This window comes from Papaver somniferum, chromosome 8 (genome assembly GCF_003573695.1).
Source record: "Papaver somniferum cultivar HN1 chromosome 8, ASM357369v1, whole genome shotgun sequence".
Classification (NCBI taxonomy): domain Eukaryota; kingdom Viridiplantae; phylum Streptophyta; class Magnoliopsida; order Ranunculales; family Papaveraceae; genus Papaver; species Papaver somniferum.
The window spans coordinates 3,101,462-3,123,564 of NC_039365.1; the positions used below are offsets into that span (position 1 = coordinate 3,101,462).

The 22,103-nt window shown below is 36.6% G+C and overlaps 4 protein-coding genes and 1 long non-coding RNA gene across 7 annotated transcripts; 2 read left to right on the top strand and 3 right to left on the bottom strand.

The window, feature by feature from the left end:
• Positions 1 to 1,652, top strand: LOC113301535 (F-box/kelch-repeat protein At3g06240-like). Its single transcript, XM_026550313.1, has one exon. The coding sequence runs from the start codon at positions 87 to 89 to the stop codon at positions 1,029 to 1,031; it is 945 nt and encodes a 314-aa protein (XP_026406098.1). The 5' UTR covers positions 1 to 86; the 3' UTR covers positions 1,032 to 1,652.
• A 4,019-nt stretch (positions 1,653 to 5,671) lies between these two features.
• Positions 5,672 to 7,091, bottom strand: LOC113304931 (probable WRKY transcription factor 30). The gene is made up of 4 exons (XM_026554051.1): positions 6,796 to 7,091; positions 6,332 to 6,460; positions 6,073 to 6,176; positions 5,672 to 5,919 (listed from the first exon to the last, which is right to left on the bottom strand). Exons 1-4 carry the CDS (start codon positions 7,089 to 7,091, stop codon positions 5,672 to 5,674), a joined length of 777 nt encoding a protein of 258 aa, XP_026409836.1.
• A 2,996-nt stretch (positions 7,092 to 10,087) lies between these two features.
• On the bottom strand, positions 10,088 to 11,950 carry LOC113304932 (putative disease resistance protein RGA3). Its single transcript, XM_026554052.1, has 3 exons — positions 11,837 to 11,950; positions 11,125 to 11,596; positions 10,088 to 10,959 (listed from the first exon to the last, which is right to left on the bottom strand). Exons 1-3 carry the CDS (start codon positions 11,948 to 11,950, stop codon positions 10,088 to 10,090), a joined length of 1,458 nt encoding a protein of 485 aa, XP_026409837.1.
• A 1,413-nt stretch (positions 11,951 to 13,363) lies between these two features.
• LOC113302328 lies at positions 13,364 to 13,961 on the top strand. Its single transcript, XR_003336783.1, has 2 exons — positions 13,364 to 13,476; positions 13,634 to 13,961. It is a non-coding gene; the product is annotated as an uncharacterized LOC113302328 (long non-coding RNA).
• A 1,899-nt stretch (positions 13,962 to 15,860) lies between these two features.
• On the bottom strand, positions 15,861 to 20,667 carry LOC113303212. 3 transcript variants are annotated; one of them, XM_026552234.1, is made up of 4 exons: positions 19,595 to 20,667; positions 18,802 to 19,475; positions 18,396 to 18,684; positions 15,861 to 17,655 (listed from the first exon to the last, which is right to left on the bottom strand). In XM_026552234.1, exon 4 carries the CDS (start codon positions 17,539 to 17,541, stop codon positions 16,636 to 16,638), a length of 906 nt encoding a protein of 301 aa, XP_026408019.1. In that variant the 5' UTR covers positions 17,542 to 17,655; positions 18,396 to 18,684; positions 18,802 to 19,475; positions 19,595 to 20,667; the 3' UTR covers positions 15,861 to 16,635. The 3 variants fall into 3 exon arrangements, with proteins under 3 accessions (XP_026408019.1, XP_026408017.1, XP_026408018.1); XM_026552232.1 differs by having other exon boundaries at positions 18,802 to 20,667; XM_026552233.1 differs by having other exon boundaries at positions 18,396 to 20,667.
• Between the last annotated feature and the right edge of the window lie 1,436 nt (positions 20,668 to 22,103).

Here is a 22,103-nt window from a genome sequence, read left to right on the forward strand (position 1 = left end):
CTTAAGCACTCACTTTAACTCTTCTTATCCCAATTTCTTTGAACTCTAAAAGTCTTCTCTTCCAAAATCAACGAGATCGAAAAACAATGTCAATATCAAGTTCAAATCTTCCGAAGGACATCGCCGAAGAGATCTTATTAAGGTCGCCGGTGAAATCTCTCCTAAGATTTAAATCCGTCTGTAAGTCATTGTATTCCCTAATTAGCAGCCTTAATTTTGTTAATAAACACATGAATCATAATATCCAGGAAAACAACATTATTCTTATTTATCCTGATTATCCGATGAATATGAGGACAACCCAATTCATTTCATTAAAATTATCACTATTGTTTCCATCTACTGAATGTCGATATGGGAAGGTTAGTCCTGAATTTAACGATCACTCATTTATATATTCGGGATGGAGAATTGATTCTTTATGTGGTTCTTATGATGGATTATTATGCATATGTTATGTTAGAACTGATGTCGATTGTAACAAAGATGAACAGATTGTTGTTTTGAATCCATCGACTACCGAATTTAAGGAAATACGCGTTCCAACGAAACTAACCGGGAAGGGGAATATAAAGTTGAGGAGTTTATTTTGGTTTGGGTATGATTACAAGATTTCTGATTACAAGTTGGTTAGAGTTGTGGGCGTAGACAGTCGCGGTACGGAGAATTTTGAGGTTGAGGTCTATACGTTGGGATTAGATTCATGGAGAAAGATTGAACATGTATCTTACAAATTTGTAAAACATCAACCTGGGGTGTTTGTTAATGGTGCTCTTCATTGGTTTGTCGTTTCCAATGTGAAACGAGTGAAAGTTCTAGTCTCTTTTGATATTTCTAACGAGAGGTTTGTAGAATTGCCACTGCCTAAAGAGCGTTTGACATATCCAGAAGAACCTTTGGAAGATGTAAAGTATCAGAAAACGGTGGGGGAGCTGGGAGGGTTCATTTGTTTGCTTTTTCATGTTTTTGGTGTTCGGGTCGATGTGTGGATTATGCAAGAGTATGGAGTGAGGGAATCATGGACTAAATAAAAGCTTCACGATTAACGGAGAGACTATTGCCAGAGCATTCTATTTAAGTCTCAAATGGAGCTTTCTGAACAATGAGATTTTATTGCAGTGTGATGACAAGTTAATCTTATATGACCCAAAGAACGGAAGACATAGGAAACTTGCAGTTTGTCAAATCGATACATGTACGGATGCAGTTAAGTATGTACCCAGTCTTGTTTCACTCAACTCTGGTAAATATTTAGTGCACCAGAGAAATAAGGGGAAACAATGGAAAGCGTAAATAAACTGGAAGAGGCATGTTTTGTTATGCTTCTTTTTACTTCCTATGTTTATTGGTAGAGTTTTAGTAGACCTTGTACGTTAAAACTTTTTCCCCATGTAATCTATGGGCATGTCTTGGGCAGACATTGTGTGAACTTCATGGAACATTCTTATTCCTTGCTGTCACTATCTTGGAAGTTCGATGTGCGAGATTTGACTTATCGTCTGGCATTGAAAGTTAGTTATATGAATGTGTATGTGTAATTCTTTATAGCAGTGTCCTCCAAGTGTGTACTACTACAATGAAGATTCTATGGAGGATCGTATACTCGCTTCGCTTCTCGAAAATAGTTATTATCATTTTTTTCATTTGGCCTATTTTTAGGCTAAAATGAAAAAGCGAAAGTATTTTTTTTCTTTCTAGAAACGGAGATAGCAGGATTTTATAACTTGTCTTCATTTTGTACTGAAGAATTAAAACTGTCTATATAGAAAAGATTCTCTCGTAGTTTGTTCTTATGTAGTTATAGGGAGATTTTTTTATTCAAATAATGATTTTATTTTATTTTTTGAAAAATTGGGTTTAAAGCTCCAAGATTATATTAAAGTTTAAACCTCACAGAGGTTTACTACCTATAAGCCCAGGTAGCTAGAAAAAGAAAGAGAAAAATCCCCGACCCCGATGCTGACGAGCTTCGAACTCAGGTCGCTAGTATCATCACCTAACGACTTTACCACCGTACCACAGTGACATTTGCAAAGAGTGATTTCATTAATTAAGCATTCAAATTACATCTCGTAATATCCCACCTGTATCCATGAATTAATATCAGGTGGGAAATTATCCACATACTCAAAATTAATTTACATTTCTTAGCTTCCGATACTCCATTCTTGGTTCTTTTTGTTGACCGACAAACAAAATATTCTTGGTTTTGAAGTAAAAACCTGATGTCTATAACAGTACTTTGATTTAACCAGTGAATATAGGAAGTTTCTCCCATTATTGACTTAACTAAAACTTCAATGTCTGACTCAAAAATAACTTTAGAAAAGTTTTTTTATATTGCCCACTTAACTGCTCCATGCATTGCAAGCCATTCCAAATGTTCCACTATTTGATCATGAATCATTCTTCCGTTGAAGAACCTACCTTTAGCTCTATGCATTGACCTGCAAAATTCCTAGCTATTATTCTTATGCCTTCTGTTAGATTAGGTTTGAGAAAAGAAACATACATATTAATATTAATTATGTAATCTTCATCTAGGGGATCCCAGTATTGAAGTTGCACCTGAAAACTAGTAGACCTCTTAGGTACAGTCGAGACATTCTTTTTACAGCTATCAAGCAATAATAGAATACTGTTTATACTGAAAATTTTGTTAGGTTTTTTACTTTGGAAGAATAATTGTGATCTAACTTTAAGGCCATAGTACCTCCAATACATTCTTTTTGCTTCATTGTATGAACAATCTCATGAGCTATAATAATATTATCATGTATGATTCTACCTAGAACAAATGCAACTTGATAGGGTGAAATGAGTTTCTTCGTATAGGGTTTGATCCTATTAGCTAGGATTTTAGAAATTATTTGATAAGAGACATCGCAAATTCCTATTTGTCCAAACTCAGATGGTTTCTCTGGGTTTTTCACCTTAGGAATAAGACCAATATAAGTCTTGTTAATATCTTTAGGCATGGAACCAATGATAAAAAAATGTTGGACCATATCAATGACATCCTTACCCATAATTCCTATTGAGATTGATAAAACCCAGCTTGGAAACCATCAATACCGGTGAGCTCCAAGATGACATATATTTAGCAACACTAGCAATTTCATCAGCAGAAAGGACGACAAGTAAAATAACATTATCAACATCATTAATGACAACATGAACAATTTCAAAAGCTTCATCAAGCAAAACTGGATTACTTGTACAAATAATAGAGCTAAAATGATTAGTAATAAAGATGCTGAGAAATAAAGATGCTCTTTCAACTGAGAAATTCAATCCCTAACACTTTGTGTCCTAGTTGATCCTAGAGTCGTCATGGACCTAGGTTTCCTCTGAGAATCATAATTAGGTCAACGACTAAAAGACTTCCCTTTGGGGATTCGTGAATCCAGGTCCGACTATCTTTACCTTAATAGTTCGTGTATCCTGATCTTACTTTTAACTTATCGAGGTTTTTGTAATCTCTTTTAGGAAAAACGGATCTACAAATTGAGGGATCTCATTGACTTATAAACTTCCCAATTGATCCCCATATAAATAATATGGGACTAAGGTCCCAACACAATTTCTCATTCTCATCTCATGATTTATTCGAAGAAGAAGAAGAAGAGAACGTGTAATTCTCTTCGTCTGATTTTGGTATAAAATCAAAATGGAATTACTAAGGCGACCATTGAAATGTTCAACCAAAAAAAATTAAAATGTAATTTGAGATAAGAGGTGCCCTGAGTAGAAGTATAGATTGCCTTAATAACATTATATTAAAAATAACTATTTTGCCCTTCACAAAAATTGAATAGTTTCTTTTTCATACATTATCCAAATGACATGTCCAAGTAGTCCATTTTATATAACTTTTATCCAATAGTACTAATTTCATAACCAAATTGTTGTTGGATTCATTTCTATTAGATATTATTCATTTTTAATTAATCAAATCATTAACAACTAATTCTTCTATTGACCCGTTATATGTATTGACGGACTTGTAAGTCCTTATATTTGGATACAAATTACTGATGCTAATCATATCTTTGTATATTCCTTGCACAATCCTCAGTTGTCAGATTGTTCAGGGAATTTAGAGTTTCCACATTCCATACATTGTGATAATAATTAAAATATCTTTGTCGGTCATTTACACGAATTATTTTGATATTATTAAGAATGGAATTTGTTAATGCGACAATACATTTAATTTTCATTTTCGACAACATGTTACTAGGAATTCATGTATATGAATTGTGGTATGCTAAATTTGTGGTGCAACGATAGCACGGTATACCTCCTTGTCGAATGATGCGTGTTCGACTCAAATCAAATTCAGTCGTTCGTGTATTTCAAAATGATTGTTAGATTGTAGGGACACGAGAACACTAATATTAGATCTACATGATGTTGACTTGCCATGTTGAACGATATTATGATTGGTTGTTGACACCTGATTTTTGATTAGCTTTGGCTATTGACATCATGAATTTGACCAAATTTATTTATGAGTATTCAATTTTAATATCAGGTTCGGTTGTTTACACCAAATTTTTATATCAACTTGGCTTGAGGTGGTGGTGGAGGCAACGGTGGATTCAAAGGTGGTAGTGGTGCACCAGATTTTGGTGTCAATTTGGGCTGTTGACGTCATAACCTGGACCTTTTTATTTTTGAATTCTGATTTCGATATCGACATGGATTATTGACACCTTAATCTGTACCTAAATTTGTTTAGAAAGGTGTCGTAGGAATCACCATTGACAAATCTTATGTGGTTTTAGTGGTGTTTGTTTTTTCCTTTTCTAATACCTGTATAGATACTTTATTAAAAGAAATAGCTTTTAACGTAGATCTAGAATTTTGGTGCTTAATTTCACTGTAGGCATTAGGAGCAAACATTATGGGTATCGGAGTTTTGGATACGTCTGTAAAATGTAGAGAATTGCAACCACTAAATGGACAATTTTTTTACTTTCTATCTAGCGTATTATACAAAGTGTTTGGTGAAGTAAACTTAGTCTCCATGGCAATAAAATTTTTGGCCAACTCTTACACTTGATTAGCCTTTTTACGGCTTGTAGAACTAAAATATATTAGCCGGATGTTTAGTCTCCGCTCAACCATAATTGGTCGGATACCGAGTATTCGCCAATATATGTAGCCAACACCCACAGCAATTGGGTATTTTCGTAACCTTGGCTAAGCTAAATCTGGGATTTGTGGCATAGCCATGACTATCCATAGTGCTTAATTACTCTAGATTGTTAAATATCCTAATTAATCAAGACTATCCCAAGTACTCTATATTTTTTAAGGCTATAAAGCTAATTAATTTAACTATATTTTTCTGTTAAGACTACCCCAACGAACTGGGGTAAATCGAGACACAAAATTACAAAAAAGTTAAAAAGGAAAGAAAAGAACCAACAAAACTGAAGGGAAATTAGGTTTAAGTGTCTGACATCATATAAATGATGACGTCCCCTCTACTAAGCACATTACCTCTGTTGGCTAACTTATCCACCGGAAAATTGATCCTACACCACCTAGCCACAATAGCCCATGGAAGTTTACCATTCACAAGTCACTATAACAGCTTCTGAGTCAGATAAATCTAATGATGAGAAGTACATATAAAATGCATAATTGGAACTATAAGACATTAAACGTACGAGTCTAAATCTAAATAAACTTCTGTAGGATCCAATGCCGAAGTTGCTGAAGTAAGTTCACAAAGATCATCGTATTCTGAAGTTGGTAAGTTGTGTCGACCTTCAGAGTTGTTTAATATATTGTAAATAGAAAATGAACTGGATTCTGAAGCAGCAGGACCTGAAAAAGAACTACTTGTGGATTGAATATCCAGTGTCATTGAAGAAAAATTGTTGTTGCCACTTACTCCCTCGATACCTGGAACAATAGGAGGAAATGAGAATGGAGGTGATCCGGGAACTTCTTGGTTCCTAACCAAATCCGGCGTTTCAGTATTGATAATTGTTTCTTGTGGTTCTTTCGGTTTTTCTTCATCTTGTTACACTGCTACTAAATGTGCATCTCGCAAACAAGTATGTTTCCCTTGGTATGTAACAATAAACATCGATCGTTCTTCGTCAGATTGTTGAACATGTTTCATAGCTTTACACCCTTCAGCACTGCTACGCGAACATCTGTAATAGGATCTGAAAAAGTACGCAACACAAAACTGGTATTGACGAAAACTTGTAGGGCTGATGAGATTTTTCTTGTACCGATCGTATTTGATGTACCGATTAAGATTAAAATGGACTAATGAGATAAAATTACACACAATGTTTATGCTCACCTTGGATGTTTTGCGCGAAGAATGTCTTTCTGTCCATATTTTTTCCAATTATATCCATCATCTAGAGATACTTGGAGCCCCTTCTGCTTGCATATACGTACATGACCTGTCCATTTCGGTTGTGGTTTCCTAAAATCACAGAATACAAGTACACTTCGTTATCAAATTTCATAGACTATTTTGAATACCAATATAACCTATCCGGAATATGTAAACATATAAGAACCTTTCTCAGCCTTATTGGCTAATATGAACAATTGTAGTTCATCCGTCCTTATCAATTTAGCTTTTCTCGGTTCACCCGATATTAAAATTAATGTTTTTGAGCTCCCATCACTACTGGTGTTTTCGTGCATCTCCTTTATGTTGCACTATTGCAAAGGCTTGGCGCACCAAAACAAAAAAATTGCAAACATATAAGGTTCATGCATATCTATGTATCTCTCTTTGGATGGCTTTTTAACCGGAACAGAGGGACAGTCGCCCGGAGATGATTTCCACCAACGGGTCCTGATGATTCAATCATCCCGGTCGCCTGAGACTGACTGCTAGCTTCGAAGTTAATCCCACTCATCAATGAAAGACAGTTATCTAGAGAATATAAGATTACAGGTAATAACAAGTTGCTTTTAGTAGAGTAATTAGCATCAAGATTAATTTGAAATTGTTTGATGAGAAGCTCTTTAGCTTGGTTTAGCTCATTGATTATCGAGGTCTTCAGATCCAAGTAAATCATGCTAAAAGTTCGATTGTTCTCCATTTCTGTGTAAGAGAAGTGGATGCAAGATTGACAAACAAGAATAGTAACCTGAGTATGGGTACTCAAGCTATTTTTACACTAACTTCCAAAAGTGCCAGAATGGGCAGGTAAAAAGCAGATCTAGAGAGCAGAGGGAGTAATCATGAGCTAAATGAGTAATGAAGAAGAAGAATATGCGAATTTTTATAATTAGTTCAAGGAAATTTTGGCATCATCAAATCGTTGTCATGATTACGTAAGATGAATGTAACTCAAATATCATCATCGTTTGAATGATTTTATGTGGTGTTTATTATTTTGAATAAGATTAATTGGATCCACTTGAGATGGGGCGTTGGTAGACCTGGTGGTGGTGGTCTGTACTTGTACGAAATTGTATCGCCTTTCTTTAGTGATAAGGTTTGTCCAGCAGGATGTTAAGATTACAACACTGACTTCATAATAGTTTGTGTAAGTCGAATAGTAGTATACAATGGTTTATCTAGACGGAAAATGGGTCATTTGTCCAAATATTTTTAAAAAATAGCAAGGATGAAATTGGATACATTATGTGTAAATTAAAAATAAGAAAAAATATTTGAAATTAGGCACGATGAAATTGGTTACATCCTGCCTATTTTTACATTTTTGGCCATTTAAACAGTATCAAAATCTAACTGTCAATTTCACCTAGGAATTGTTGATTTTGGTCAGTTTAACCAATTTTGTGTTTCCGGAAAATGGGTCATTTGTCCAAATATTTTTAAATCACGGTTCAAATGGACGGGTAAAAAATAATTTGGGTGAAATGGACACAAAAAAAATAGCAAAGATGAAACTGGATTCATCCTGACTTAAACTTAAAAAATAGTAAGGATGAAACTGGATGTATCCTGATGTAAATTAGAAATAAGAAAAAATATTTGAAAATGGATAGGATGAAACTGTTTACATCCTGGCTATTTTTTACATTTTTGTGCATTTAAACAGTATCAAAATCTAACTGTCCTTTTCACCCAGGAATTGTTGATTTTCGTCTCTTTAACAAAGTTTGTGTGGTTTTAACTTTTAAGTCCCACTATATATCTTTAACTTGTTAGCTAGCTGTGAAGTTGTAAGAACGATATATTCCGACCAAACAAATTAACAGAGATTCGCACAATACGAGCTTCCATGTTAAAAATCAAACGAATAACTACGAAATCGTGCGAAAGCAATTAATATCTAAAGATAATACACAAAATTGGTTAAAAAGACCAAAATTAACAATTTCTGGGTGAAAAAGACATTTAGATTTTGATACTGTTTAAATGGACAAAAATGTAAAAATAACCAGGATATAAACAGTTTCATCTTACCTATTTTCAAATACTTTTTCTTATTTTTAATTTACATCAAGATGCATCCAGTTTCATCCTTACTATTTTTTTAAGTTTAAGTCTGAATGAATCCAGTTTCATCCTTGCTATTTTTTTAGTGTCCATTTCACTCATACTAATTTTTACTCGTCCATTTGAACCATGTTATAAAAATATTTGGTCAAATGACCCATTTTCCGAAGATAATACATTTTCATCAGAAAAGAAATTAAAAAAAAAAATAAAAAATCCTCCAACACATGCACCAAAAACCCTAATAGAGAAGTTCACTGTTGGTTGTATAATAATGTTATAGAATATAAATACACTTCCGTTAAAACTTAAATTAAAAGAAACATAAAAGAAAAAGTACTCCAAAACAAAAAGAAAACAAAGTCACTCCATATCTTCCAGGCGAGCTTCACGTACGCTATTATACCACCAACAGTGAACAAAGAAAACAAAGTCACTCCATAACTGTGTCACCTGACTACAGTTGGTAGCCAAAGTCACTCCATATCTTCCAGGTGAGCTTGGCGTACGCTATGGGGAAAACAACTGCCTACCATTACCATGGGCTGGCTCAGCCATTGATTACCAAGGTACAACAACTATCGTCAATTTTGGGGCATCCTCTAACAAGAATTCTGGGGCCACTTTAAATATCCGGTAAAGACTTTAAAATAGGGCAACAACGGATCTCTACATCCTCCAGGAAAGGGAAGGTATCAACATAATCAGGTGACGGAGCAGGAATGTGTTGGAGGATTTTTTATTACACTGCATCCTCCATTCTTCTACATCCTCCATTCTTCTAAATTGTCCATTCCACTGATGCTCAAAAACGCTAACGAAGGGAATATTGATGCTGTTGTTGTTGCTGCTGCTTCATAGGCGCCGTCTTTGCTTACACTGCTGCTTTCCTCTTGCTCGTAATAAAACTCATCACCTAAGCGCTTCAAAGAATCAAATTCTGAAATGATAAGATTCTTAAGACGTGGTAACATACCCAGTGCCGGAAGCTTCTCACAACTGTAGCAGTGCTTTAACTCCACGGTCACCAAATTCGGAAGGCATTTAGACAAAGAGCTACCTGTCACCCACTTGGGAAACTTTGGACTATAAAATCCAAAGATATACAGTTTCTCCAAGCTGGGGTGAGGTTGGATACCTTCTAACACCATCCTATCATTCAGATCTCTAAATTTGAGCTCTATGTCATCATCAGGGCACAAATTCTGGTTAAAACAGTCATTCAAATATCTAATTTCTTCATCACCATAATAGCGCTTCCAGAATAGCTTCAACTCTCGAAGGTCCTGATTGTCTTTAAGCTTTGCTCTCTGTGCTTCTTCTGTTCCTCCTCTCACATTCTCGAGATTACATATTTGTAACTCCCGAAGATAGTTCAGCGCTGCTAACTCCTCAATGCTACTGCTACAAGTAATATCGGAATCTGCTTTTTTCCTCACAATGTAAGGCACTAATGTTCTGAGGTAAGTTAGAGTTTCTATACCTCTAGACATTATGGCTTCCCTCGTCTTTCCGTTGTATTTGAGACTTCTTAATTGCACCCAATTCTTTATGTCTTCAGGAAACTTGCACTTTTTTCCGAGGTCCACTACCTCTAAGTTGCAGATGTTGCTTGTGTCTGACAAATCAAGTAACCTTAATTGTGAGCGCTCCAAGGTTATGGGGTAACGATTTTAGGCTCTCGCAATTGTGGAATTCCAATCTCCTTAAATTGTAGATGCTCGTGACTGAATCGGGCAAGTCTTCCGTAGATGTTCCGGAAACATCAAGAACTGACAATTGTTGGAGAGATCCGATGTTTACTGGCAAGGCTTTTAAATATTCACAACTTCCCATATATAAAGTCTGCAAATTGGTGAGCCTGAGGATGGAACCAGGTATCACTTCCACGTCCGATTCAGAGAGATTAAGATGACGTAAATTAATCAAAGACCCAAGTTCTTTGAGTATTTTCTGGACATCTTCGCATCCACGGAGGTTCATAACCTGCAGATTGTAGAGTTGACTGATGGAAGAAAGATGAACATTTGGAGTTGTGAGAGAGATGATCTCAAGGTACCTCAAGTGCTTGAACTTAAATGGGGTGGATGGAATTTCTAGACTGTTATGACCGAGAGAAAATATTACTCGTAAACGCTTGTTGCTAATTGGACCCAGCCGTAATTCATCTTCTTCTCTGCAAAACAGTGTGCGCAACTTTTCTGCACTATTCAAGACATTAGGCGATGCTGTCTGGTCGAGAACTAGTTGTACACGACGAATATCAGATGCATGCTTCTTCATTTCACGTGCATTCAGAGTCATGGCTTCATGACTCCCAACGACACTTAATGCAAGATCATGAACCAAATCATGCATTTTGACTTTCTCTATGTCGCCTAGCTTATCCTTTTTTACATCTTGAAAGAAAGAATTCGACAACAAACGATGGAAATGATCGTTACCAATATCTTCTAGTGATTTTTGGTATCCTCCTTCATTAGATTGATGAAGAAATCCTTCAGCCATCCACAACTCAATCAAAGAAAATCTATAAAATTCTCAATCTTTAGGAAACAAACAACAATATGAAAAACATTGTTTCAAATGAGAAGGTAAGTTATCGAAACTCAACTTCAATATTTGTATTATTCTATTAGGATTCTCAGGTGTATTGAAAATACCATTGTCTCGGATGGCTAACCAGTCAGACTCCTTACGTTTCAAGCGCATCAGACTTCCAAGAAAATTAGCTGCAATTGGTAAGCCCGAACATCTTGTTGCAATCTCCTCTTCAATTTTTGTCAAAGTTTCAGTCTCCAGTGCTCCACCAGGCGAAAATGCCTTGTTCTTGATAATCGACCAGAAATCTTGATCTGATAAGGCTGTTAAACTGTACGGTGGAATTGCACCTCTAACAATAGCTGCAACATGCTCACTACGAGTAGTTACTAAGATTTTGCTCCCCGGAGCACCCACGCTTAAAAAACTCATAAGTTTATCCCAGTCTTCCGCATTGTCATTCCAGACATCATCCAATACTATCAAATATTTCTTCCCAGCAATAACTTCCTGGACATTCCTCACTAGTACATCAACGTTTGTCACCCCAGGACTCTTTTTTTCAGTAATGGACTCTAGAATATTTTCTAAGATCTTAGAGATATGAAAATTATCAGAAATGCAGACCCATGCTTTTATTTTAACATTTCTGTCTATGGAGTCATGTTTGGAAACAAATTGAGATAAAGTGGTTTTCCCTAGCCCCCCTCCCCCCCCCCACCCATGCCCACTATTGACACAACATGAATATTTTCTTCTTGACTACTATTTTCAGATGACGAAAATGAGGGATTCATCAATATGAGATCTATCGTTTCCATTGATAAAACTCACTTTCTTCTTTCCACCAATAGCCAAGGCTACTATTTGGGACCAAAGAACATAGTTTTTATTATTGAGTAACACATGAGATAATCTCCAAGAGATATTGCCTTCGGTTGCAGACATTTAGACCTTATAAAAAAATGTACTCTCAACAAAGTGAAAGGAAAAATAAAAAATTAATATCACATGACCGATTCTTGGTCGATGATACCATGTTAGAGTACGGGCATAGGATTATAAACCGATTGGCAATGAGTGGAGAGGCCCAAAGGATTATAAACCGCAGGATCTTAGATTGCCCAAACAATGTGGGACTAATAATCTCAACACGCCCCCTCACGTGTAGCCTCGTTGGGTCTAACACGTAGACAATAAATCGGGTAACGCGGAGTAAAGGCGCGGTCTAATGACTCGTCACAAATAGCCTGCTTTGATACCATGTTAGAATATGGACATCCAACTCAAAATCAATTGGCAATGAGTGGAAAGGCCCTAAGAAATTATAAACCACAGTATCTTAAATTGCCTAACAATGTGGGACTAATAATCTCAACACTTACAGAGCTAGAGTGGGGAGACTCAAGGCATCCACAGATAGAGTTGATAATTACTGTACTAATAGGTATGATATTGTTAGATGGTACCATAAGTATAAAGCATTATAAAAAAATCTTACAGAGAGTCAATAACCCTCTTCTGGATTTAGATTTACCATGTCTGTATCCCTGAAAAACCAACTCACTGAATTTTCAAGAAAATACCTCCGAAGTTTGGTCATGATTTTCTTAATGATCTTGGTCCTGTGCCCTTGTAGGATTTAGAAAAAAGGTCATCCTAAAATTCAATGTTTTTTTGTTTGATGGGAATGCCCCGAAGAACCAACTATATTACATTAATCCTTATGGGTAGTTTAATTCCTTCAATTGGAGCTCATGATCATATGCACAATCTTGATTTGTCCTTTTACTTTAGAAACAACTCATGCATGTCAGTTTACTTGGATCTGTTCAACTTTACAGGATTAATTTGGATCGTGTAGAAGCACGCACGATACCGTCTGCAACAGTTGCTGTCACATAGTCGGATGACACTTTGTAAGCATCTATTAGCCTCTACTGTAATTAGATTAAATATATCTATCCCTCCTTTCCATTTGCATCTCAACTAAGTTAAGAACCCTAGCCATTCTAACAAATTCTTGCACTTACTACTTACTATCATCTTTTTGCACTAATTTTTATGGGTCAAAAGGGAATAAATAGATTTTTTGACGTCAGAAAATCTATTTATTCCTTTCTAACTTTATTTTTTTCTTTTTTTCCCCCTTCTTTTTTGAGTATGTCCGTGGGGTGTGGTGAATGCTTTTTAACTTGATGCCAGTCCCAAAATCTAAATGACAACAGCCTTATTTGATATGGCTAAACAATTTATTTTCAAATCTTGCAAGTTAATGCCAAAGATATCACGCATGGACCCTAATTAAATTTAGATTACTGGAAAACCATTATAAATGCATTCCTGAATCAATCAATCAGCAACGTAAAAGATGAAAATGAGTAGTTCCTCAATGAAGATAGTCATGGCTCTGGCCTTATGCTTGTTGCTTCTTGGTGGTTTCTCAGCTGAAGCAGCAAGAAGGATCAATAATGGTTAAGTATAAATATTCTGGTCTATTATTTATTATGAATTTTACATTTTAATTTTCTCCAAATCAATATTTTTTTTTCTTAATAAAAGAAAGGGTTATACATGAATTAGTTATGATTAATAGCAATTAGCTAATACATGAATGATGCCATTATGCAGATGTTGCAGTAGCAATAGGAACAAACGCAGGATCACTACGGATTGTATGTGTCCACCCAGAAGAAAAATGTCCAAGTACCAAGAAAGACGACTGTACTACTTGTTGCACATCATTAGGTTACTTCACAGGCCGCCCAGTGTTTGGATTATGTTGTTGCGCACAATTTGAGCAATGAAGGTCTAATTTGATCATTTCGGAATTACCTAATAAGTATTTGGAGTCGAAAAAGAAATAAAGCATGTTTATATGATTTTACTGTTGTACTACATGCCCTCAGCATCATGAATTAACATCATTTTGATCAGAAACATGGTCTGTTTCTTTCAATTAAGAGTGAATTTAACTGAGTCAGTACTTAATCAGTCTGTCTCAGAGTTGAGTCATCGGATCATATTCTAGCGTCAAACCAAAATTCAAACTTTAACCTTCTTAAAACCCAAATTATCAATCAAAAAAATGATGAAGTAACAACAATGAGTTAGACTTGTGCTAAGGTGCAAGCCCTTATAGTCTTCCTGCCAGGGCCGTAGCAAAGTTTTTAGAGGCCCTAGGGGAACTTGCTGAAACCGGGGCCTATACAAAAAAAATATTTTTTTTCCCTTGGGATTGAATGTAAAATATATTACCAATTTTCAAGATAACTAGTAGGGAGAAAGACACTTTTGTTAGAGGGAAAGCTGATCATGGTCCGGTGTTGTTGACATCGAGTCGATATTGGGTGAATTTAATAATAACATTTCCCGATAAGATTTCTTGCTCAATTTCATATATGTACCACCCTTTCATTGTATTTAGACTGTTTAAACATCAATCCCTCTAATAAAAGTGGTTTTCCCCTTATTAATTATCATTTTCAAATGAAGCAAATTGCTAGAAAAAGGCTAAAGTAGAGAGAAATATATTATCTCATGATAAAACTCAATCTTCCTGCCATTTCCGACGTGAAATTATACTATCAAAAGAAAATCAAAAACTTTTATCGATTTCTCTTACTGGATTTTCTTTACTGAAACATCTTTTAAACTTTGGTTCATATATTATTATCCAATTTCCGGGATCATAAATATTAATTGGTCCATATTCTTCATTATTCAACTTCAACTTGCCCGATCTCATTTGTATTCGATGCTGATAATTCTTGCCCCTTGGCTCTTCATCTTGGCCAATCTCATTTGTATTAGGTGGTGATAATTCCGGCCCTCTTGATACTTCATTTTTCCGATATGTATTCTCATTATTGTCCAATAAATCTCCATTTGTTTCCAAGTGGTTAACCAAATTTTCCCATTCTTCGTCACACTCATTCATTGTTTCTTCATGGTTGTAATCATTTGAAACCAAATATTTATCCATCGCTCCTCGTATAGAACCCATAAGTTTTTCGAAAAATGGGTCATTTGTCCAAATATTTTTAAAACACGGTTCTAATTGACGAGTACAAATTAGTATGGGTGAAATGGACAACAAAAAAATTGCAAGAATGAAACTAGATTCATCCGGCTAAAACTTAAAAAAGAGCGAGGATGAAACTGGAAGCGTTCTGATGTAAATTAAAAATAATATTTTTTTCTAAATACATATACGAAAGGGTGATACATATACGAAATTGAGCAAGAAATCTTATCGGAAATGTTATTATTAAATTCACCCAATATCGACTCGATGCCAACAAGACTAGACCATGATCATCTTTTCCTCTAGTAAAAGTGTCTTCCTATTAATTATCTTGAAAATTGGTAATAAATTTTCAATCGCAAGGGAAAAAATTATCTTTATTATATAGGCCCCGATTTCAGCAAGTTCGCCTAGGGTCTCTAAAAACTTTGCTACGGCCCTAATGGGGACTGGTTTGGATAAAAATGGTTACCCTAATCTCTATTGTATGTATGGGGACTGGTTTGGATAAAAATGGTTACCCTAATCTCTATTGTATGTATGGGGACCGGTTTGGATAAAAATGGTTACCACGCGAATGATTAGAAAGAAGCCTGTCACGGGGACTCTGAAGGCTCAACTTATTGGGTACCCTAAGTATTTGGTATTGAAGGCTCCTATGGGTTTAAATGTCCTAAATACTAGTCCTTCAGTTTTAAAATGGCCGTTCACTCTGACTTTGTCAAAATATTAAGGACATTATGGTATTTTACTTGTGCACCCTTAATTACTTACCTATTTTATTTTAATTGAAATGCTAATAATAAAAACTACCTAAAATTGTTAGGGAATTTAATTTACTAAGATTATGGAATTTTGATAGTCACTAGCGGCAGCTTTCACAGTTGGCAACTTACTAAGATTCTGCGACATTTGATCTCCAATAACCATATCAGAATCTAAGCTGCTTGATCATCTTGTTTGCCATCCTTGGCTATATCTGCTGAACAATAAATCATCATCTCTACAGGCTTGACCTGTTCATTCTTAGACGAGTTCTTAACCTCTTCTTCATTGGATGAGTTCTTAACTACTTCCTTACGTGAGTTCTGAGCCTTTTCTTCCTCCAACGTGTTCCCAACTCCCGCACTTGTAACTCTACTTGTCTGCAGCAACGGCCCCATATGAAGTAGATGCAGAGGCGAGAACACTAACAGAGGGAACCTTACATTTCACTGCAGGTGTTGGTGGTGGCAGAGAGACAGTTGGTACCGCAGTAGAGAATGTGGTTGGGGATGCTGATGACAAGCCTGTGCAAATGTAATGCACATTACACAGAGCACCTGAGTGGTTAGGGGTCAACGGTGGTGTCACACCTTGGATTCTGCAACTTTTAAGCACCGATATGGCAGTCGAAGGAGTGGCGGTACAGGTTCCAGTAGCAATAGCAGCTGCTTGTATCAGTGGATTTGGGACCACAGGAGCTGTTCTTTTAGTAATTGATCGAGGTTTTGCAATGACACCAGATGCTCCTTTCGGTGTATGGAGAGGGATTTGCTGACTGCTAACTGTAGCAGCAGAAGCCACCAAATTTGCTGGGCCGATTGTACATGTTGCGGATAAGTTATTATTCATGGGCATACTCAGAGCTTGTGTAACTGCTCGGTTGGTTGCAACCCATTGCTCTGTGAGTTCGTTTTGTCTGTTCCTTAAGTCTCTTCCTTATGATGCCCCATCTCTGAGATAATTGTGAAGCAGTCCTATCACCCTTGAAAAAATCTGCCTTAAGAATGTTAGCCCAATTCCTTTCACCTAATTTCTTCACAGCAGCAATGAGTTCATTATCCTCCTCTAGCGTCCAGGTTTTCCATTTTCTTATTTTTGCAGGCTGAACGCCGCCAGCATTTACCATGGTTCCATCCAATCCTTTAGCTGTTGTCGCCACAGTTCCATCCAATCCTTTAGCTGTTGTCACTGCAGCCGATGATTGTTTTTGTACAGAAACTGGAACAGTAATATTTATTCCTTTCAAGCTGCACGGCTGAGGATTATCCAATGGACTTTTAGAATCCTGCCAAGTAGGCATATTTATAGTGAATGGAGCTTCTACAGTTATAGGACTTCCTTCCGCGTCATCTGACAAACCAGAAGCAAGCAGCACCTTCACACAAGCAGCAACCTCTGATGATGCTTCATCAGTAGCAGGAGGAAAAGCTTCCAATAACTCATACTCCAAGTCACTATCTTCATCATCCAATCGCTGTTCCTCAAGTTTTTCATCTACTGCTTCTGGCAGTTTATCGCAATAGGCCAAATGTCTCCATAACATCGGATATTCCCGGGAACTAATAATACCTGTTGTCGTCTTCTTGACCAACACATTCCTATCTATTATCACATCAGGAAACTGAGAAACTTCCTTAAGTAGAGCTAGTTTTGTTGGTGCACTGTATCTTGTTAAATCCGAAGCAATATCTTCTTTCCTGATTAAACCCTTCCATCGTTTCTGTGTCTTATTATCAGATGAAGCCATCTGCAAGCCCTATAAAAGAAGTTCTACACCGGAACGTATTATGCAAAGAAAAATCTCTAAGTCTGATGTAAGCAACGAGACTATAAAGCTAATGCAAGTTAAAGAACTGTCCACCTGTGTTACAAAGACAACATAAAACAATCAAGGTACTAAAAAACCCAATAAACGGTTAGGATATGGATTTAACTACTAGACATATCGGAGAGACAGCTATAAAGAAACACAACACATTGATGACTTCACTATATATTCTTTTCAACCGATACAAAATTCTCATAATCAAGACTTGAAAATCACTGACATAATATACTGCATATTTTTGGTATGGAATGAGCTCAAAGTTTATTCTACTAACGAAAGACTAAAACACTACAGGAATGAAACAATAATGTAAGTGAAAGTCTGAAACCAAGGGTGTTTAGTAGTAACTAAAGAGAAAAATAGTATTAATGTGGATTACCTTGGTGGTTTGGGGGGAAGCAGAAAGGGTGGAGATGGTCTCAGTCTTTGGTCGGGAGACCAACAATCCCACTCTCTCTTTGCTATAATGAAACAAAAGTAATTAAACCTTTAAAATCCCTAGTACATGTTACTACATCAACACACTGAAGACTATAATTGCAACAAGACCGATTAAAATTTCCACAAACAATACTGACTTCTCAATGAGACAATTATACAAACACTTAGTCTTCCAACAACAGTATCACGTCTTGAAATTGATTGATTCAAAACAACAATTACAGTGATATATCAATAGATTTAAGAAGATAGAAACACATACATTCAAATAAATCTAGTAGTTTTCACTGAGTCGAGTTAGACTCTTTCCTTAAAACATTAACATCCCATACCTTGGTGCTGATACCAAGAGATAGAAGATAACCCAGCACTTGAATGTCTTCAATCGAATGAATGCAATCACGCAGCAAGAAACCCTCGAATAAATTCACTAGTCTAATTTGTTTTCAAAATGCTAAAGAACTCTCAGTTTTGGAATGCTTTTTCTGTGCCGGAATATGAAGATGATGGGTTTTTGTTTGTGTTGATTGAAACAGCACAACGGTTGGATGATTCAATCGTGACCTTTGGACTGTGAACAGTTATCATCCAGCAGATTTAAATTCGACCATAACATCATGTCTGTATAATTCAAAAAAAAAAATTGATAAGGAGAAATTTTATTTAAAGGCTCGAATTGTCGAGGGTTACTTAGTCTGGGAATATAGCATTCCCAGTCTTTACAATCGGGTAACTCACCATTAGCATAACTAATTTCCAATTATAAGCATTAATTTTTGAACGTCTTGTTCGATTAGACCTCATCTCCTTGATATCGTGGATATTCCTGCCATTTTTGATTCTTGTTTTGACTCTTGTTACATGCATAGTTTCGTCACAATCTTGGTTATGTCTTGGTCCTGGTGTTTGAACTCACAATTTGTGTAGAACACAACAGTTATAGCTAGCCCAGTAGATGTTGATGGTGTGGTGGTGGTAGATCCGTAGTGTGAAGGTTATGAAACCTTCTTCATTGACTATCCATAAGAATAGCCTAAGATTTGACGGATACTTCAGAGTTTGAGCCTTGAAGTGATCATAGGGTGTTGACGATGGTTGTGTAGCCGATCGGTTGGTGGATTGGTAGCTGCTGCTGTGTTGTGGTGTATGGATCTTGTCCCCACCTCTTGTGAGCACCTCTTGTTGTTGTTGTTGTTGATGTGAAACTTGCATAGAGGAATCCGGTTGTTGATGTTCCGCGGACTCTAAATTATCTTTAGTACTACTAATAAGCTAGTCTAAAAACATGGAAGGAAAAAACATAAAATCAAATACTAGTTGATGATTACGGTCTTTCTCACAGTGGTTGGCAAGGTTGCATCGACTATTCAAATTGTTGGTGTTGCATTGCATTTGTCGAAAGTAACCAAAGCCTGCAGAATGATCCAAAGAAAGAGCATGATATAGACCATAACCTGAAACTAGACCTAAAATACTACTGGAACATGGTGCCATAGCACACTTATTTATATACAGAATATGGGAAGTTAACCTAACATTGTGCGCGAGTTCGCGCCATACTTGGACTGTCAAAAATTGGTCTTTCGTTTGACAGTCCCCCAAGACATTACTCATTTTTCATGCGAGAGTTGGGTTCTGCAGCTGAAAAGTTCCTTCCCGGCTGTGTTTGCTTTTGGATTGGTTTGATCGGGTTTGTAGCCGGGCATTGATTGCATGTAGTGCTTGTTACGTGGTTGACCGCTGACTTGACTTGACCGAATTTGTTTGCAACTCGGTGTGACTCAGAGACTTTCGGTAAGGCGTGGCTTGAAATTGGGGTATCACTGGTAAATAATCGCGCCCTAGTTATTTGTGATGTGTCAGAGTTCTTCTTATCACGCGGGACATGCTTGACAGCTCATGTTTATCTGTTTTTGCGCGTGACATTGTTTGTTTTTGGTTTCGCTCCACAGTTGAGTTTGCAGGTGAATTATTGGATGATGGGGTCCACTTCAGCTCTTGTGGACCATCGTCTTCTTCTGGTCGACTCGGTGGCGAACCTTTTCGACATGACTCGGAACCATTCAATATTCTGGTTGTTTTCTCTCCATCTGCAGCAGCAGCAGCAGCAGGGAAACTATAGATATTTGTTATTCCAGTATGAAGGTTCTGGATCATGCCTGAGTAAATCAGCGGTAGTTCACGACTTCTGTGCTGGTACCCATGAGTAAATCTGAGGACGGTACTGTGAGTACAAATTCCATCAAATTGAATCACTAATTTCTTCATGTAAAAGTTTAAATCTTGACCCGATTCCTGAAATTTGTTAGAGTTGATGCTGCCCCCATAGATCGAACACTGTTAATTTTTTTCTTTTTTTTCTTCATGGCTACTGGGTAGCCAACAAAAAGATTCCTGTTAATTAAACTTATGTAGCAGAAAAACAAAAAACACAAAACTGAATGATACAGAAGTGATTAAAACTATCAAAGAAACCAAATTAAACAACCTCACAGTTAGAACCTATTGAAGAATTGAAATCCAAACCCAACCTAGGACATCTCTCTTGCTGGTTGGAGATAGTTTGATTCTTTCCGACTAAATTGCAAGATGAAAAAACACACAACTAATAGTTTGACAAGTTCAAATCTTTATAATTCAAAACTATAACCAATAATATCGCTGGGTCGCAACTGTTCTGGTCAGATCGAATACTCACTGAAAAATTACCCTTCGTCTAAGATGGTCGGGCCACATACATTTTGTAAACTATGTTCTAAAAGGCGCACGAGTCGCCCAGGGAACGCCCCGAGTGTGAGCATTTTCTAACTTTCCTCTGGGCCGCCTAAGCCCTAGGCGAAGGGCCTGGCGCCTCGGTAAAGTCGATGAAATTGATGGAGGAGGCAGTTATAATAATGTCTCTGAAGCAATTTGTTTCTCTGAGACTTCTTGTATTTACAGTTTTTGAGTTTTGAAGATGAAATTATCGAAAAGAGTTACAACAACTTTAGGAGAAAGAAATCACGTGATTATTACTCAACAACCTAGAGAGATTTTCTTCTTCAACAGAGGCAAAACTGGATAATCTATTTAAGTTTAGTTAGTAATTATCTATAATCTCCATAATTTCAGCACATTAATGAATGAATCAAACTCTGCAGGAATCAGGTGTTTGGGAGCTGAATTTAGAGACTGTTTTTAAGTGTAAGCCTCTTAGACAGATTTTTAAGCCAAGGCTTCTTTAAATTGCTTGGAATTGCTCGCCTCACCTTAGCCACAAGAATTGAAGAAAATCAGATGCATAACTGGTAAATTATTTTGCCATGGATTACATGGTCACATCAGCATATGTTATACGCATCACAAGGGTTAGAGCTTACATTGACTGCTATTGATCTGATTTGTACAAATATGTGTGCAGTTTAAGGCAAAGGATATTTCAGATTGCGAGCAATGTGTATATCAGGTGTGAAATTGTTGCCATGGAGTGGTTAGTTCTACAGGTACTCAAATTCCAATGTTTCATGCCCACCACTTACAACTTCTTATGGTATTCATCCCTTCACCTCCTGTTTCGTGACCAAACCTTCAATATGCTAGTGAGACGCACTGCACCCAGCCTGGTCTGTAAGGATTATTATTTGATATGAATTTTAAGGCCAAATTTTGCCAGGTTCTATCTAAAAGCAACAAGAGTGGACGAAGAAATGGAGTATGGAGCCAAATACCTAGCAGTGCTGTCTTTGATGGACCCTGAGCTGTTGTGGTACTGGAGGACATCAACTGTTGCTGCAGGTTTGGTCATTCTTTCATCCTTGGCATCCAATCAGGATTCCTCCGGCCAGGATTTTTCCTGCCAATACATCATGGAGGTGTGGTTATATATCCTCCTGAATCCTAATTGAAATGAATACACGAGCAGCTATAGTCTTCTGCAGACCCAATTGTAAGATACAGGCACAACATAGTACGAAATTAAGAGACGAAAAACACTAAGCATTATAAATAATATACTATTTCTTAAAACTGTCACTGGAAAAACCTTAATTAGAGAGGTATGT